General features: G+C 44.3%; 1 protein-coding gene across 1 annotated transcript in view; it reads left to right on the top strand.

Annotated features, from left to right (window-relative positions):
• LOC122813657 (integrin alpha-X-like) overlaps nt 1-19,095 on the top strand; it is a 3,682,398-nt gene that overhangs the window by 1,710,775 nt on the left and 1,952,528 nt on the right. Inside the window, exon 10 of the mRNA XM_044086096.1 lies at nt 3,677-3,759. Coding sequence (XP_043942031.1) covers nt 3,677-3,759 — 83 coding nt within the window. The remainder of the gene's footprint in view (nt 1-3,676; nt 3,760-19,095) is intronic.

Below are 19,095 nucleotides of genomic sequence, written 5' to 3'. Positions count from 1 at the left end.
TTACTCCTCCTCAAATTTCTTTGGGAAGCAGTTTACTGGGACTGGCTCACAGTTTAATTCAGGTTATTGACCTTCTTATAGAGTAGTTTATAGTAAAAGAAAGAGGGATGTCTCTTTTCCTGAAGAGATTAAAGATTCTGAATCTGAACAGGAAGATGGAGGGATTGATTCAAGTATTTTTCCTCAGATTTCAGATTCAGACTCAGAAGAGAGCTCAATTTCTTATTCTCCCTGTGGTGCTTTCTTTTTCTCTGAAACTATTGCTAGAATGTACCTAATGTTTTCACTGGGAAAACATTAAGGTTTGTCAGTCCCACAGAAAATACTATGAGTTGTTACAGAATGATTTTTCAAAACCTACACCCATTCCTCCTGTGCTGTCTGCTTTAAAGGATGTGTGTCTCACAACCTACAATTTTCCTAATAGTCAGCCAGCTGTACCTAAAAAAGCAGACAGGATGTATTAAGTTTCTCAGTCTTTTAATTTTTTATGCACTGTTCCCCAAACCTAACCTAGCAGTTATAGCCTTAGTTGAAGCCACTGCTTCTAAGCACTTAGTTAATTCCAACCCTACTCTTTCTAATAAGGATGGGAAAATTATTGATAGGTATGGGAAAAATATAAACTTTTGCGACTTTGATTTTGAGAATTTTTAATTGTCAGGCTTATAATTTAAAATTTGTTATGACATATTGGGAAAATATGAGGAATATTTTATCTACAGTTTTTCTTGTGAAGAAAAATATGCAATAAATAACTTAGTTTCTTCTGTTGCACAGGTCAGTACTCATTGTTTGCAGTTTGTGTGTGTGTATGTGTGACTCTGTTGATACTTTTTCCAGGGGTTTGGCCACTGATGCTGTTTTCAGGAGGTTTGCTTGGCTGCATTCTCAGAAACTCCTGGATGATACAAAAAGTGAAATTTTAAATTCTCCCTTCGATAGATGTTTAGTGTTTGGCTCTTCTGCTGAAGAGGTGATCAAAAAGTGTGATAAAAGCGGCAAGCTGATCCTGGGAATCTCTTAAGATTTTTTCATCCCTCCATTTTCTGATTGTCCTCATCCAGTTTTGGCAAAAAACAGAATAAACACTCTCAACAGAATTCAGGTAAACAGATGTTTAAGAAGAAGTGACAAGCAGGGGGGCAAAAAGAAGACTCAAACCTCCCAAAACCAAAGACGGTCGAATAAGTCAGAATGACTATTCAAGAGACCTTGTGACCCTAACCCCCAACCCTGGCCTTGTTTCTCTTCCAGAAAGTCTGAATCTCCATTTTTGTCTTTGGCATCAAATTATTTTGTAAAGGGTTCTAAAAATTATTCATCAGGGTAACAGATCACAGTGGAAGGAAATTCATCTTTTTCCCTTTTTCCGGGGGGGGGGGGGTCATTCCTCATCCTACATGTCAGACTGTTTTGTTTCCACCTGTTTTTCATGACATGTTGTCCCAAGGAGTGATAGAACCAGTTTATTCAAGGATGTTCCTAATACCAAAGAAAGAAAATGTTTGGAGACCAGTTCTGGTTTATTCTTTCCTAAACTTGTTTGTGAAAGTACCCACTGTCTTCTCTCTGTCAGGCAAACTACCCTGTTTCAGGGGTAAGCCCCTAAAATCTGTGTCTCCACCAGTTAAGCATACCCGTAAGCACCTTCCTTCCATCATTACTAAACCCTGCTACTTCTTCAGTTTTCTAGGCAATCAATTCTTCCCTTGCTCTTTCAGCACTCTGTGAGCAACATTGTTCCAACTTGCTTCCTGTCTGTTATTTGGCTCACTCCTTTTTATTATATCCAGTAAGACATGTGTTTCCAGCCCTCTATCATCCAACTTGGTAACCATTGTCTCCTCTCATTCTATTTTTATTTCCGCATAACTTTCTGTCATTTCTGTTTTGATCTGCTCTCTCTCTCTCTCTCTCTCTCTCTCTCTCTCCTCCATCTTGAAGTTATTCAGATCCCAGAAGCTGCCCTCCAGTGCTACCATGAAGGTGAAAAAAGTAGGAGAAGTTCCCCAGTACGTTGACCAAATATCTACTAGTTAGTATGAGTACTACTGCAGTCTTGAAAGAGCAGTATTCTATGCTGTTGCAATGCTGTCAATTTTTCATGATGTATATTTTACTCTCTTCTCATTTTCTTTAATCAGGTCCCCAAGCTTAGATGTTTTTGTGTTTTCTGTATATTCTAATACAGATTTGTAGTAGTTTAGCCCCCTTTAAAATGATTGTAACTTTCAAAGGTGAGGAATCAGAACAGCATGATTACTGAAGGTTTGCTGTTGCTGGCATTATGTTTAGAGGAAGCACCTCTGCCCATTTTCTTGCAGATATATTTTCCCGTTTGAAACCCCCTTTTTGCATTTCTAGCTACTGTGCCTTTTTTGCCTTCCAAAGCTTTGCTTATTAGATGTGATTTGACATAAAATATTATTAATACATGCTTTAGATGCACTTTCCAAAATTCTGACTGTTTAAATGTCTCCAAAACAGGGATTTTACTTTACGTATTTTGACTTAGCTGCTGTTTTATCACTCGTTTGTTTGTGTGCCGTACCACTGATTTGTTTTACAAATTATAGAAATGCAGATCTTCTTTTTCAATGTCAGTATTTTCTTTTGCTTGTCTGTGCTACTAACCTTTTCTGATCTTTCCTGTTTGTGTGTGTGTGTGTGTGTGTGTGTGTGTGTGTGTGTGTGTGTGTGTGTGTGTGTGTGTGTGTGTGTTGAATGAATTGCTTTCAGTTTTATTTTCTTTTGTTGTTTTTTTTTTTTTTTTTTTTTTTTTTGTTCCTGATCTTGCATCTGACTAGCTGTGCTCAGTAGTAGGTCATATTCTGCACAAATCTTCCAAAGTTAAGACATGCATTACCCAAAAATTAGACAGGTATGTATCATAATTTCGAACTTTTGTAAGTTCAAACGCCATAAGTTCGAACTTGGAAGTTCGAAATGCTAAAATATCAAAGCTGCAGAACATCGAATTCTTTCCTAGGGAAAGAAGTTGGTGGGCTGTTTCCGCAGCTTTGCTATTTCCTCCACTCTGGTGCGGTCTCAGAGTTGGTATATTTAAGTAGGGGGCACAGCCCCCCATGTCGGGGGATGTGGGGGCACAGCCCCCCACATTAGAAATAGTTTTTGGTGTATGTGTGTTGTGTGAGTGTTTCTTGGAACGGCAGTTTTTTTTTTCCCCTGGGGAAAAAATCGTTATTCTGAGCTTTCGATATCACATTTAAAACTTCCAAGTTCGAACTTATGGAGTTCGAACTTATGGAAGTTCGACTATGTGATATAGACCCAAATTAGACAGCTAATCTCATTGACATGATGCTTGTCATATGCATTTTGCACATTTTGTGAATTTCGAAGAGGTGCAGTTGATACTTAAGTCCTTTTATAAATTATCTTTCTTTTGCAAGTTATATTATGTACTTGCACAAAAGTATTTACAAACATGGTTGACATATAATGTACTTGCACTAAAGTATTTACAGACATGGTTGAAATTTCATTGTCATGCTACAACTGCCTCCTTTCTGTTTTATAATTACATTGGTCATGCATCCCTGCTGGTGCACTGGTGGAAAGTGGCTTCACATGTGATAAGGCTGCATTGATGCTGTTCCCCGTGAGCAGATTATGTGTCAGCTTTTCACAAAAACTTCCTATTATTTTTCAGGTGAAGGCAATGGTGACAACAGAACAGAAGAACATTTTAAAATGGAACTCTCTCAAACAGGATTCAGTGCTGCCATTAATTCCGTGAGTGTCTATAAAATTATTGTTAATTTCAAAAATATAGTTGTGGAGAACTTCATGTCTGTTTATTTCATTTGACAAATATAAAAATTATGTTATATTAAAGAACTGCAGTTTTTTTCACAAATATGTAACAAATTAGTCTGGAATTAATATGTCTGATTAAGCAGAACCACAAACATGTAACTCAAATATATGTGCCTGAACCCAATATCATCTGTGGAAGGTTATACTCTTATTTTGTCACTTACGTACAGCCTGAAAATCATGAACCTTTTCTGAAATAATAGTTGTTTTATCATATCAGTATAAATATCTGGAGAGCATTATTTGCTATTAAAAATGTTATCTGTACATTCTTTTCTGTATAATGATAACAGTCAGCCCATTCAAAGTCTTTAATTTTACACAGCAGAAAATATGAAACCTAAATGTGTTCATCATTAGATCACTGCTGCAGTAGCCTAAGCTATAAGGGTTTTATTCTACAAGGATATAACAGACATCTTTCCGAAGCCTAAGGGCACCTTCCATGCACCCAGACCACTGATAGCTTGAGCCATCTGGAAAGAAAATCAGTGGTCTGTTTGATGCCCCTGCTCTGACCAGGTAATCAAGGAACCTCAATCATCACCACTAGCACCAGTGAGGGACATGCACATTGGTAGGATGACAAGTACACACACAGTAAAGTACAGTTTCCCTTAAGAGCACACAGAGATCACAGTCAGTCCGGGACTGGTTACTCTCTGTTTCTCCAGATCCTCAGTAAGATTCCCCACTGGCACAGCTATAGGGTTAAGATCTCAGCCGAGTGGCCAAACTAAGACCTCCATCACCCTGTCTGTTCAACTAGTGCTTTGTGTCCCTACCCAAGTAGCTGACACATACACACTTTGAGATTTGACTGATATGCAAAGACACACACACACACACACACACTTGGGAAAGGCTTTCACAGGTTTACTAGCTATGCCCCCATCTGCCCAGACTAAAAGGTAGTACCAGCTGCCACCAGCCACCCTTACTTATCATCTACTTTTAAGGCTGTTATCAAAGGGTACCCAATCTTACTGTGTAATGTTACTATTATCCAAATAGTAAGTGTGACCAAGACTTGCAAGGTTATTTAAGAGTGGCCTGTACAGTGTCACCAAATACATATGCAAGTACTCTAAGAGCTTAAATATCTCTAAACAAACCAACCACAGTTAAAAGGTTTAAATATATTTTAAATAAATAATAAAAGAACAAGACTATACTCAAACAACACAGTAACTACAGAGTTCAGAATCACAGGAAATATTTTAAAACAACATTGCAGGACAGTCTCAAATAAATACAGAAAACACCTAAACTAATCTTATTACATTTCTAGCCATCTCGAAAAGATATTACTGTAATCTAGTTACTTACTATTAGCAAGGCAAATGCTGATGAGAGGATGTTTCCAGGTCCAAAGATAAATACAAAATGCACACTCTTCCTCTCAGAGAGAGTTCTTAAATTAATATCACATATTACTGCTAGGTTAGCTTTGGATGACATCACTCTTTGTCACCCTCCTTCAGTTCCCAGGGTAACAGAAACTAAGATTTTTTAACATCTCTGTGTGAGAGGTATATATCTCTCAGAAGTGCAGCTGCTTGGAAGTCACAGAGTAATAAAAACACTTTACATTTTAAACCTAGTCATTATTTCTGTTTCAAGACAATAGAAAGCAACTTCAAGCTCTAGACATCCTGTCTCCTTCAGTGAAACTGAGAGATAAACACAATCATAAAACATAATGTTCTTTTCCAGTAGGGTACAATGTGGTTACATTCTTGAAGCCCAGTACATAACATACAGTTCAACACACACTTCTGCACCAGTAGTTTAATATATACATAATATATAGATCTGAAGTTGTTAATCTTCTTCTAGTCATCACTGATGGGTTCGGTTTCAAACCCTCGGAACCGAGTCGGCTTTATACCAAGCTTATGTGCACCAAAAACTCTCAAGCTAAGCTGCTACCCACAATGCCCTTTGCTCAGTTACCCCAGATGTTCTTCATCTCACATTGCTGCAGTCCTTACACTTGGGTAGTCCGCTGTCCTCGGTTGGCCCGAATATCAAAGTATAAGGCTGACGTCGGTCAAGGCGCATTTGACTGACATCAGGACGTCAGGGTACAAATGCGCATGACCGACGTCATATCCTCAGTCTTTTTTGCCGCATGGTCCGATGCAGAAGCAGCATTGCAAGTGCCGGTTGGCGTTCTGAGATTTTTCGATTTCGAAGTTTCAGACCGAGTTCAAAGTTGGCTAAGTACCCGTTGGGGCATATTTTAGTTTTTTCTTGCCTCAGTGATTTACCGGATGTCAGAAAAAGTCAATAATCGCATTTCTTGTGGGAAACAGATACCGCATAGAGATTATCATACTTTGTGTATTCCTTGCTTAGGGCCTGAGCACGTCGTTGTTGGCTGTCGCTCTTGTGCTAGATTCAATAAACGCACTATAAAGAGAAGGTTGGATTGTGCCAGGTTAGTCTTTGGGAAGCGGTGCAATTATAAAATGCCGTCGGATGCTCCGCCCGCTTCTTCGAAGAAGCGCAAGGACAAGGCAGTTAAACCTAGGCTAGAAGAACCGTCTGTACCGGACGCCGGTTCTTTAGAGGTGTCGGTGGAGCCGGTGGCTCCACCGGAGGTTTCTTTGTGTTCCCAGGGTGAGACCTTATTATTGCAAGATGTGGCCTCTCAGGAGGCAGGTCAGGCTGAGGGGGCTTCTCAGGTTACTATACTCCCCTCCCTTCCTAGGGTGGCTAGGCCCTCTCCTTCTGTTTCAAAGGCTTCTCCCAGGGGCAGGCCAGGTTTAGCTTCAGTTGGTGTTACCCCTAGCTCTTCAGGAACTGTTCCCAAGAAGCATATGCTTAAAATGGCAGAAGATTTGATTACTTTGATTAGGGGTTCTATGCCCCCTCCTGATAAGAGACCTAGGGTGGAGCCTGAGTTAGGGAGTTTTGAGCAGGCTTCAGATGTTTCAGAGTCTTCGGCTGAAGACTTGCAGGAGTACTCTCCTTATTCTGAGTCTGATGTGGATGATTCTACTCCTTCTGCTTCTCCTCCTGAGGATTTTTCTTTTTCAGAAACTCTTCACTCCATGAGGGAGCATTTTAAGTGGGAAGGTCAGGACTTCTCTGATTCCAGGAAAAGGCTTAGGGAATTTTTGTTTTTACCCCAGCATAGGCCTTTGGCTATACCTCCTGTTTTGGATGTAGTGGAAGATGTTTTGCAGAGGCTTCTCTTAATCCTGATTCTTTGCCTCCTGCTCCTGTTAAACCGGATAGGTATTACAGGGTGCCTGAAGCTCATAAGTTTCTTTTTAAGAGTCCTAGGGCAGACCCAGAAACTGTTAGCCAGGGGCCTAAAGGTGTTAAGGCTTCTGTTGTAAAGAATCCGGTTCCTGCAGACAAAGAGGCCAGGGCCTTGGATAGATGGGGAAAGAAAGTTTATACTTCTTCCACTCTTGCTATGAGGGTTTTGAATTGCCAGTTTCACATGTTGAAATACCAAAACTATCTCCTTTCACAATTAAAGTCTAAGGTTGATGCTCTGGCAGAAGGTATTGATTGTAAAGAGTTGCAAGATTTAGTACATGTTTCTGAACAGGTGGGTAAGCATTCTTTGCAATGTGGTTTTGATGCTGTACAGGCCTCGTCTAGGGTGGCTGCCACTGGGTCAGTTCTTCGCAGGCACGCCTGGCTGAGGGATCAGAATTTGTCTGACCATGTTAAAACAAGGATTTTAGATGCTCCTTTGCAATCTGACGTGTTGTTTGGTTCTCCTGTTGAGGCAGTTTTAAAGAAAATGGAAGACAAGGCTAAGTCTATGCAGACTGTTAAAGATTTTTTGCAGGTCCAGCCTCCAAAGTTTAGTAGAAATTGGCCTACTAAGGGGTGGACGTATCCTTCTTATGATTCCCAGTCTAGGGGTAGATCTAGACGTGGTAGGGGCAGAGCTCAGGGCTCTTTCAGGCCTAGAACAGGGAGTTCTCCTGCACAGTCTTCGGTGAGGGCAGGGGTCAGTCCTTTCGTAAACAGACCCAATGACCTACCTTTTCAGCTGCCAGAGCCTTCTCGTCTGGCAGCACCTTTGGGAGGAAGGTTGGCACTTTTCAAAGAAAATTGGAATTTAATTACCCAAGACAGATGGGTATTGGATATCATACACCACGGCTACAGGTTTTATTTCCATACCTTGCCTCCTTTCAAAGGCATGCCAGACGTTCCTCCTCAACAAAGACTAGAGGCGCACAAGCAAGTTTCTCTGTTGCTCCAAATAGGGGCCATACAGCCGGTCCCTATGCCAGAAGTGGGCCTAGGATTTTATTCTCGCCTGTTCCTAGTACCAAAGAAGGGGAACACGTGGAGACCAATTTTGGATTTATCTATCCTCAACACTTATCTGGACATTCCCAAGTTCAAAATGTTGACGTTGCAGCAGCTTTTACCTCTGCTGGGCAAAGATCATTGGATGGTAACTTTGGATCTCAAGGAGGCTTACCTTCATGTTTCTATCAGACTAAGTTGCAGGAAGTATCTGCGTTTTCGAGCTGGGACTTCTCACTATCAGTTCTCTGCATTGCCCTTTGGCTTATCTACTGCCCAGAGTGTTCACGAAAGTTCTGGCTCCAGTGATAGCTTTCTTCAGGCTAAAAGGAATACAGATCTATCCTTATTTGGACGACTGCCTGATTCTGGCTCAAGGAAGGGAAGAGCTTCTTCATCATTTGGAATATGTGATAGCAGTGCTAAGATGCCTAGGGTATTCTGTGAACGAAATAAAGTCCAGTCTAGTACCCTCTCAGGACATGTGCTTTCTGGGTGTGAGACTGAATACAGCATCCCAGATGGCCTTTTAACCCCGGACAAACAAAAGAGTCTTTCCCTTTACTTCCATCAACTATCTCATCAGTCCGGGCTGACTGCAAGGACAGTCCTTCAAGCCTTAGGGTTCATGGCATCTTGTATTCTGGTGCTTCCCAATGCCAAACTGCATATGAGGAAGCTACAATGGTATCTCAAAAATGTATGGACACAGTACTGCCAGGATCTGGACACTGTCATTCAAATAATACCTTGCATTCAAAAGGAATTTTTGTGGTGGGCTCAGGAATGTCACCTAAACAAGGGACTCTCTGTGACTCGGCCAGAGGCGAGTCAGATTCTAACGACAGATGCCTCAGACAAAGCTTGGGGAGCTCATCTGAATGGAAAGTGGATACAAGACAAGTGGCCTACCAGACTACAACATCTGCATATCAACATGAAGGAGATGTTAGCAGTCCAGTTTGCATTAATGGCTTTCAAGGAATTACTTCTTCCAGGGCAGGTGTTGATTCTAACAGACAACACAACTGTCATGTGGTACATCAACAAGCAAGGGGGAACGCATTCTTATCCTCTATGCAGGCAAGCAATGATTTTGCGGGAGACTGCTCTCAGTTTACAGCTCAATCTTCAGGCAAGGTTTCTGCCAGGAGCACAGAACTCCTTAGCAGATGTGTTGAGCAGACGAATTATGGATCCCCACGAGTGGAAACTGAATCCTCATGTATTTCAGAAATTGACAGTGTCATGGGGAACTCCAGACATAGATCTGTTCGCTTCTCCACTAAACCATCAGCTGCCAAAGTTTTGCACAGGTTTCATCCCACAGCTTGGAGAGTGGATGCTCTTTCTTTCAATTGGAGCAATCTTCATGTGTATGCCTTTCCACCTCTGCCTCTCCTCCCAAAGGTACTTCTAAAGGTCAGACAGGACAAGCCAAGGATGATTTTAATAGCTCCAGATTGGCCTCGACAGCACTGGTACCCATTACTGAGAAGTCTGGCACGGAAGCCTCCATGGCCTTTGCCTTCGATTCCACACCTGTTGTCACAGGAGGACAGCCATTTGCTCAATGTCAAACTTCACTCTCTGCACCTAACAGCCTGGCATATTCTGTTTTGAACCATAGTGGGCCTCCACTTCCTCAGCAAGTTTTGAATGTTATTTTGGAAGCTAGAAGGCCTAGTACAAGGAAAGTGTACGCAGACAAATGGAAGAGATTTTTATTTTGGAGTGCAGCAAAGATTTTGATGTTTCTGAGCCTAATTTGTGTGTGGCTCTTCAATATCTTACTGAGTTACTAGACAAAGGTTTGTCTTTCTCTTCTATTAAAGTTCATGCTGCAGCAATTTCAGCTCACTATGATTGCGACCCACCATTGTTTTCTCATCCTTTGTTCAAGCAATTTCTTAGAGGGGCAAAGAATATAAGACCCCCACGAAGAGCTCCTACTCCTGCTTGGGATCTCAATTTTGTGTTGGAGAAACTCACTCTACAACCTTTTGAGCCTGCAGCTACTTCTGAGTTAAAATATTTGTCATGGAAGACTGCTTTTTTGTTGGCCATTACCTCTGCAAGAAGGGTTTCTGAATTGCAGGCCCTTATGGCAGTTGAGCCTTTTTTGATTTTCCATAAGGATAGGGTATCATTACGTACTAATCCTTCCTTTATGCCTAAGGTGGTTTCTAGTGTGGCTTTAAACCAAACTATTCATTTGCCTACTTTTATGCAAATCCCCAAAATAAAGGGGAAAAGATTTTGCACACTTTAGATGTACACAGGCAGTTGTGTTATTATTTGGACAGAACTAAAGGGTTCAGGCAGTCTCAGCAATTGTTTGTTTCCTTTGCTTTGAGTTCTCAGGGCAAGCCTGTGTCAAAACAAACTATTTCTAAGTGGATTGGGTTTTGCATTGCTTTCTGTTATTCCCATCATGGCAAGGAGATTCCAGCTGGGATTAGGCCTCATTCCACTAGGGCTACTGCCACTTCGACAGCTTTTTTGAGGGGAGTGGCAACCAAGGATATTTTGGAGGCAGCTACTTGGAGTTCAGTGCATACCTTCTCTAGGCATTATCACCTGCCACTTTACTCTAAATCCAGGGCTGGTTTTGCCACTGCTGTTTTGCAGGGCATTTTGGCAGCTCCTGCTTCTTTGTAGTTTAGCCATCCTCCCTTACCTCTGCTTTGGGATTCTACCCAAGTGTAAGGACTGCAGCAATGTGAGATGAAGAACATAGTACAGTTTTGTACCTACCATAAATGTAGATGTTCGAAGATCCACATTGCTGCAGTCCAATTTACCCTCCCTCCTTCCCCTCTGTAGTTAGAGGTGGTTGTGTGGGTTGGGTTGTACATTTTGTGTATATTGTATATATTGTACATATAATTAGTGCAAGGGTGGTTGGTTGGTTGTTTGCTGTCTTTTGGTTTTGACCTTTATTTTTAGGGTCTTGGTCTTCTGACATCTGGGGCAAGAAAAGACTGAGGATATGACGTCGGTCATGCGCATTTGTACCCTGACGTCCTGATGTCAGTCAAATGCGCCTTGACCGACGTCAGCCTTATACTTTGATATTCGGGCCGACCGAGGACAGCGGACTACCCAAGTGTAAGGACTGCAGCAATGTGGATCTTCGAACATCTACATTTATGGTAGGTACAAAACTGTACTATCTCGTTTGCCGCACAGCCATATAGCAGCGTTTCACCGAGCTCTCCAGCTAAGTGCTATTTTCTTAAAGATTTAATAGTTTGAAAAAGTTTTTTTTTCTTCCTTATAACTTGTTCTTGTTGTTCTATATTGCTACTTCTCTACTCACAGGTATTTCTCTCTTACCATTGTTGGTAATTTCTTGGTATCTCTAACTTTCTACCTTTACGGTATCTTGTTACCATTGTTGGTATTTACTCTTCTCTCCTCCATTTCTTCTCTTTCCTCTCTCTGTCCCTTGTGTGCGAGAGTGTGTTTGGAATGTCTGAAAAGAAAGGAACTACAGGATTTAAACACTGCTCTTCTTGCAGTGGTAAACTGCATAATAGTGACCTCCATGAGGAATGTGTTTACTGTTTGGGGGTTCCACTTTTGTCGGCGAAACCCCAGTATGATATCTGTGCTAGTTTCAGTCAGCGGACGCTGAATGAACGTCATAACAAACTTATTTTAAAGGGTCTGCTTGCTTTGCCTTTCTCAGAGGCCATTTCTGCGACGGAGGTCTCACCCCCTCCTGCTTCGGATAAGAAATGTCCTCGATCGGACCCCTCTTCACCAGCCGGTGACAGAGGTAAAGGTCATAAGCACAAGACCCATAAGTCATCATCTGAACACTGCTCTGCCTCCTCGGTGCCGACTACTATATTGGCTCCAAGCTCGGCTCCAGTGAAGTTTACCGAGGTAGCCTCATCGGCACCCACACCAGCACCGACAATTACAGCACCGCCTATGTCTTTGATAATGACTGGTATTAAGTCTTCGATACCGTCCAGTATTACGTCTTTGATACCGACCAGTATTTCCATTTCTTTATTGGCACCGATTTCGCCTGTTTTGACCCCGTTATTGGTTCCAACAACGACATTGGAACCGTTCCTTTCAACCCCATTTTCGGTTCCAATAATGACATCGGAACCGTTCCTATCATCCACTCCTCTAGTGACTTCTGCTCCAAGCCCTTTCACTGCTCTGACCATACCGTTATTACCTGTTGCAAAATTGGAATCGTCGGTGCCATTCTGCGACACACTATGGACCCAATACTCATCCAATGTGAACCCGTTTGCCAGACAAGCCTGCAGCCCCTTTTTGGACCGGCCTGACTGCCCTTCGGGTGCATTGGTGAGATCCACCAGGAGCCTTTCCGAATTGGATGTGGTGTGACTTTTTGACCAGTTTCTGACTGCTAGGGGAATCTTAAATCCGCCAAGACCCTATCCCACTCCTGACTTTGGGTTAATTTCTCCAGCAACCCCTACTTACTCTCCTCCCTTGGATCCCTTGGTTCCAGGGCTCATCTATCCAACTTTTAACAGAGTAATTCTTTCCTCAGCACCGACAGCAACTCTGTCTGAGGTTCTGAGATCCCTTTGGGTGCCGGTACCGTCGGAACCCACCCTTTCTCAATCTCATGCCTGGGGGGGTTGGGCCTCCAGTCCCGGTGTCGGTTCTGTGTCAGCACCGTCTTCGGAGCAGAGGGTGACTACTGCTACGAGTGTGATTGAAGCTCCATCCCAGGGGGCAGACCATCTGGGGAGGGGTGTGACCCCGGTTCCAATTCGGTCTTCTTCGGTTCTGGGCTCCCATTCCACTTTGGGCGGATCGCTTTCCGGATGATGGAGAGGGCTCTTGCTGCCAGCAGTCCTCCACAGTTGGTTATTGCCCCAGTTCCCTCTGAGCCGCAGCTGTCAAAGTCCACCCCCCAGGACTCCGAGAGCACAAGGCCCAGGGGACCCCTGTTCAGGGCATTTCAGTTTCTGAGTATTCTTCGGATGTTCCCACCGAAGAACCCCCTCGGAAACGGGTGTGTAAGAGGAGACACACAGACTCTCCGGAGGAGTCACTCACAGAGGATACAGACTACAATGATGGGGAAGGGTCCCCACAGTCGCCCCCTGATGATGTCTCCTTCGGGGACATCATGGAGATCTTGAAACAGAGGAATCTGTATTCCTGCAGGCCTTTTGCTCTCGGCCCTCTACTTCTTGGGTGACCCCCCCCTGTCGATGAGCTGGTTAAGCTCATTGTGCAATGGGCTTGGAAGACCCCCGACTCCATTGAGGCCATCTCCAGGAGATCAGACAAAGTACTCTCCCCACCAGAGGATCAACCCCATTGGTCCAGGGCCTTGCCAGTGGACGCTATGGTGGTGGCGGCTGCCCCAAAAAAGGACCTTGCAGAAGAGAGTCCTGCTGTTCACCTGCCCAACAGAGAGTCCCGGGCAGTGGACAGGTTGGGGAAGCGAGTCTTTGTGTCAGTGACCTTCACGGTTAGGTCTCTGAACTTTATGGCACATTTTACAGGACTCCAGAGAGATCTTATCTCCGAACTTTCTGGAACTCTTGCGGGTCAAGTATCGGATGGAGCATGAGATAAGGTTGCTTCCCAACTTGCCACCTTAGAATCTGTTTCAAATTCATCCATGAGGTTGCTGTCACTCGCAACTAAAGGAGAAGCTAGAGCTGTGGGTCTAGGTGTAGTCATGAGACGTCATGCCTGGATGCGCATATGTGACCTCACAGACTCCTTCAAGACTTCCTTTTTAAATGCCCCTATCGAGCCCTTGACTCCGTTTGGTGCAAAGGTCAAGGATACACTAGCCAGGTGCGAGCAAGATGGGAAGACCTTGTCTGCTATTGGCCTACACCTTTCCAAACCTCAGTGTTCATTCTCCAGAAACCAGAGGAGTGGAAAAATGTGGCACTAGAAGTCTCAAGTTCCTTTTCCGAGATGCATGTGGTGAGGACTCCTATAATGGAAGACACCCTTTTCGGGGCAGAGGGGGGTCCCTGGAACCAGGGCTCCAGAGATTCCTTCTTAGGTAGACCATATCAGCGCTCCTGAGGCACTGCCTGATTGCTTTCCTCTGGAAGCAGTCGGAGCACATTTCTGTCTGCACCAAGATGCCTGGCTGTCCATTACGAACAATCAGTGGGTGCAGAGAATCATTACCAGAGGCTACCATATTCCACTAATATCCTATCCAAGACCTCCAAAAATCCCTTCCTGATGTTCCATCCAGTCAAAGGGAGGAGGCAGCTTCCGAGATATGAAAGCTACTTCAAAAACGAGCCATCCAAAAGGTCCAGTCAGATCAGTGCGGATCAGGGTTCTACTCAAGATTCCTTTTGGTGCCAAAGAAAACAGGGGACTGTAGGCCCATTCTGGATCTCAGTCATCTAAACAAATCAGTAGTTCAGACCCAGTTTCGCATGGTCATATTTCAGTCCATCCTCCCCTATCTGCAGGAGGGTGTGTGGATATGCTCATTAGCTCTCCAGGATGCGTATTACCATATCAAGATGGACAAATGCTCCAGGATCCTCCTTCACTTACGGCTGGGAGCCAATCACAACCAGTTCAGAGCCCTGCCTTTCGGTCTCTCGATGGCCTCCAGAGTGTTCACGAAATGCTTGGCAGTGGTAACAGCTCTTCTGAGACTTCAGGTATTCCAGGTGTTTCCATATCTAGATGAATGGCTCCTCTCCACCCCCATCAAGCGTCTCCTGGTCAGGGCCCTCTGCTACACCTTGCCCATAGCGGAGTCATTACGCATCACCATACACTGGAAGAAGTCAAACCTCCATCCTTCACAACAACTGGAATTCATAGGGGCAATATTCAACATGCAGTCAAGCCTAATTTCTCTTCCTCCTCACAGGCTTCAGAGACTCAGGGCACAAGTTCATGTGATACTCTGCCAAAGCAAGGTGTCTGCAAGGGAGATACTTCAGGCCTTAGATCTATGGCCGCAGCCATCCCCATAGTCCGCTTAGCCAGACTACACATGAGATTACTACAATGGCTCCTTCAGGCCCAGTGGATACCCAGTCTTCACCCCCTGAACTCAAAGATTCTCATCACCAACATTTACAAACAAGATCTCCTCTGGTGGATGCGTACAGATGAAAATCTTTGGTGTCGTCCCTTCCAGGTTCCACAGCCCAGCACCATGGTGACCACAGACGCTTCCCTGATGGGGTTGGGGGGGGCCACTTCCAGGGAAAGTCAGGCCAAGGCACGTGGTCCGATGTAAAGGTCAGTTTGTATATCAATGTCTTGGAGTTAAGAGAGGTGCTGTTGGCATTGCAAACTCTTCATCTGCTTCTTCCATCCGGAACAATTGTTGTCCAGTCGGACAACATGTCCGTGGTCTGGCACATAAACAGGGAGGGACCAAGTCTTACACGCTTTGTTGCGAAACCATGAGAATCTGGCAGTGGGCAATAGCTTCCAACCACTTCCTGATCGCAACGCACATCCCGGGGAGCTCCAATGTGATTGCGGACAGACTGAGCAGATGCATACTTCATCCACATTAGTGGTCTCTCAATCCAAGTGTGGCGACAGACATTTTCAGTCTCTGGGACCAGCCATGTTGCAACCTTTTCGCTTCCCCTTCAAATGCAAAATGCAGCAGCTACTTTGCCCTCTTTCCCCCTCTCAGGGAGTCACCGAGAGACGTTCTAGTCCATGATTGACCCACGGGTCTCCTTTATGCTTACCCTCCAATTCGTCTGATTTTCCTCTTTCTGTGGAAGGCAATTTGGTTGAAAATCAGAGTGATCCTCATTGCTCCATTTTGGCCTCGTCAAGTGTGGTTTCCCTTCTTCTGACCTCATCTATTACAACCTCCTTGGATCCTAGACACTTGTCAGGAACTAATTTTTCACCCTCAAGGGCTGACTCCTCCAAATCTGTCCACCATCAAGCTGACTGCTTGGTTTCTCCACTTCCGTTAGTTGCCAGGCAAAAAACCCTCTCTTCACCTGTTCGGGATATTATTTTGGCTTCTCATAAACCATCCACCAGAAAACTTTACAAGGATAAATGGAAAAGATTCTCTATTTGATCACATAATCAGGAGCTAGACCCGTTCGCAGCCCGTGTGGCCACTATTCTTCATTATTTGGCCAAGCTGTTCGACAAAGGTGCCTTAGCTTCTACCATCTGAGTCCATCTTGCAGCTATTTCCAACTTCCATAACGGGTCTGAAAGAGAGCCACTTATCTCCTCTCATCTTTGCAAGACCTTCCTCAAGGGTATTTTTCACAGCAGGCCTCCCATCAGACAGCCTGTGGAGGCATGGAATTTGCCCTGGGTTCTGCAGCCTCTTTCTCTGCCCCCGTTTGAGCCGGCTACCACCTATGACCTAAAATTCTTATCTTGGAAATCCTTATTCCTAGTGGCTATAACTTAAGCAAGAAGAATTTCAGAATTACAAGCGTTATGTATCAAGAGCCCTTATCTGATCTTTCATAAGGACAGAGTATCACTTCGAACTAACCCATCCTTCCTCCCCAAAGTGGTTTCTGACTTTTCCATTAACCAGTCCATTGAGCTCCCTGTGTTTTTCCCAAATTACTCGAACAAGGGAGAATACTGCCTACATTCCCTGGATGTTCATAGACAATTACACTTTTATCTGGACAGAACTAAATCATTCCGCAAGTCAGACCAGCTTTACGTTTCCTTTGAGGACCCTAGAATGGGAGGTGCAGTATCAAAAGTTACTTTGTCTAAATGGCTCAGGGATTGCATTTCCTTCACATATTCACTTATGGAGGGATCTAAGCCGGGCCAAATCAAAGCCCACTCAACTAGGGCTATTGCAGCATCTATTGCCTTCCATTCTAGGGCCTCCATGGATAACATTTGTGCAGCTGCCATTTGGGCTAAGCCCCTCACTTTTATCAAGCATTACAAATTGGATCTGATCTCCAGGGGAAGAGCAGCCCTTGGCCCAATGGTTCTCAGGAATGTTCTTCGATAAGGGCCACCCAGGTCCTCCAAGTAGCTGGGGACTCTGTCCTATCAGTGATAAATAGGAAGAAGATTAACAACTTCAGATAAAGAAGTTATGTCTTACCATAACGTTCCATCTGAGTTGTTGATCTTCTTCCAGTCATCACATCCTCCTGCTGACCCCCTCCTAAAGTTCCTGGCAGATCTTCTGGGTCTTCGTGGTGTGTTAGGGTTTCTGCGCAGAGATGGCCTCTGGCTTATTCTTTCTCTGTATGTTGCATGCAAACTCGATCTGAGGTAACTGAGCAAAGGGCATTGTGGGTAGCAGCTTAGCTTAAGAGTTTTTGGTGCACGCAAGCTTGATATAAGGCCGACTCGGTTCCAAGGGCTTGAAACCGAACCCGTCAGTGATGACTGGAAGAAGATCAACAACTCAGATGGAACGTTATGGTAAGACATAACTTCTTTTTCTCTTACATTTGTAAGACAAGCATATGAATCACATTAATATTCACAAATGACATATGATTATTTACAAAATTCCAGATAGCTGGGCTGGCATTGTCACATTTCTCCCTTCTGCAAAAACTCAAGCTAGTTTTTCAAGTGACTCTTGAGAAACTTTGCTTGAGAGGGTGAGCCTATCTGGGAATACACTACCCCATTGCCTGTCTTCAGAGCCCATTTGCATTGGCATTCCTAACCCCACTGCATTGCTGCACTGACATATCATATGCTTGCAACCCTAGGCTCCACCTTAGTAGCTTGGCATTTTTCTGGCTGGCTCGATGTAACCATGTTAAGGGATTGCGGTCTGTAACTACAGTGCTTTTCTTCCATACAGATAATGCTGAAATTTCTATTGTACCCACACTATGGCTAGACATTCCTTTTCTACAGCTGCATAGCATTCCTCCCTGGGTTGGAGCTTACGATTGAGATATAACACTGGGTGCTCTTCTGCCTCTGAGGAAACCTAGCTAAGTACAGCCCCCACCCCATGGTTTGAAGCATCCACCTGCACAAGAAATTATTTGGTGTAATCTGGACTGGCTAACACAGGGGCTCCTCCTAAGGCTCCTTTAAGCTTCTGGAATGCCTGCCACATGCTGGGGTCCACACTACCTTATCTGGCCTGTTTTTCCTTGTCAGGTCTGTGAGGGGAGCAGCTGTGGTACTATAACTGGGGACGAACTTTCTGTAGTACCCTGCTGTCCCTAAAAATGCCCTCACCTGCTTTTTAATAACAGGGGCAGGCCATGCTTGAATGGCTTCCATTTTGGCAGGTTCTGACCTGATCTTACCACTCCCAAATCTATGTCCCAGATAGGAGACCTCTGCCATATCCACCTGACCTTTGCTGAGCTTAATAGTCAACACTGCCCTCTGTAGTCTGCCCAGCACCTCCCTGACATGCTGAAGATGCTCTTGCCAGGAATAGCCGTAGATGGGAATATCATCTAGGTAAGCAAGGGCAAAATCTCTTGCTCCTGCTAGGATACGATCTACCAGCCCCTGGAAAGTCACTGGGCCATTTTCAACCCAAAGGGCATCTTTGTGAACTCGTACAAGCCAAAAAAAGTCACAAAAGCTGACCTCTCTCTCTCTCTCACTAGCACTGGGAGTCAAGGGCACTTGCCAGTAACCCTTGGTAAGATCAATGGTGATAAGATACTTAGCCCCACCCAGCTGCTCTAGGGCTTCATCTGTCCTAGGCATGGGGTAAGCATCCGACTCTGTGTGACTATTTAATTTCTTGTAGTCCACACAGAACCTGGTGCTGCCATCCTTATTTGGTACAAGCACCACTGGGGAGGCCCAGAGACTGATGGACTCCTGAATTACCCCTAGTTCCAACATTTCCTTTATTTCTTCCTTCAGAGTCTGTTTGACTCTCTCAGGTACCCTATAAGTGGCATACTTAATACGCCTTTGGAGACCTGTATCCACTTTGTGCTGCACCAGGTGAGGGCACCCTAGTTTCCCAGTGAACATGTTCCCAAACTC

Source organism: Protopterus annectens, chromosome 10.part0 (assembly GCF_019279795.1).
Source record: "Protopterus annectens isolate FY-2018-M chromosome 10.part0, PAN1.0, whole genome shotgun sequence".
Classification (NCBI taxonomy): Eukaryota; Metazoa; Chordata; order Ceratodontiformes; family Protopteridae; genus Protopterus; species Protopterus annectens.
Note: the sequence above shows the minus strand (reverse complement) of the source record. Positions and strands in the feature narration are given on the sequence as shown.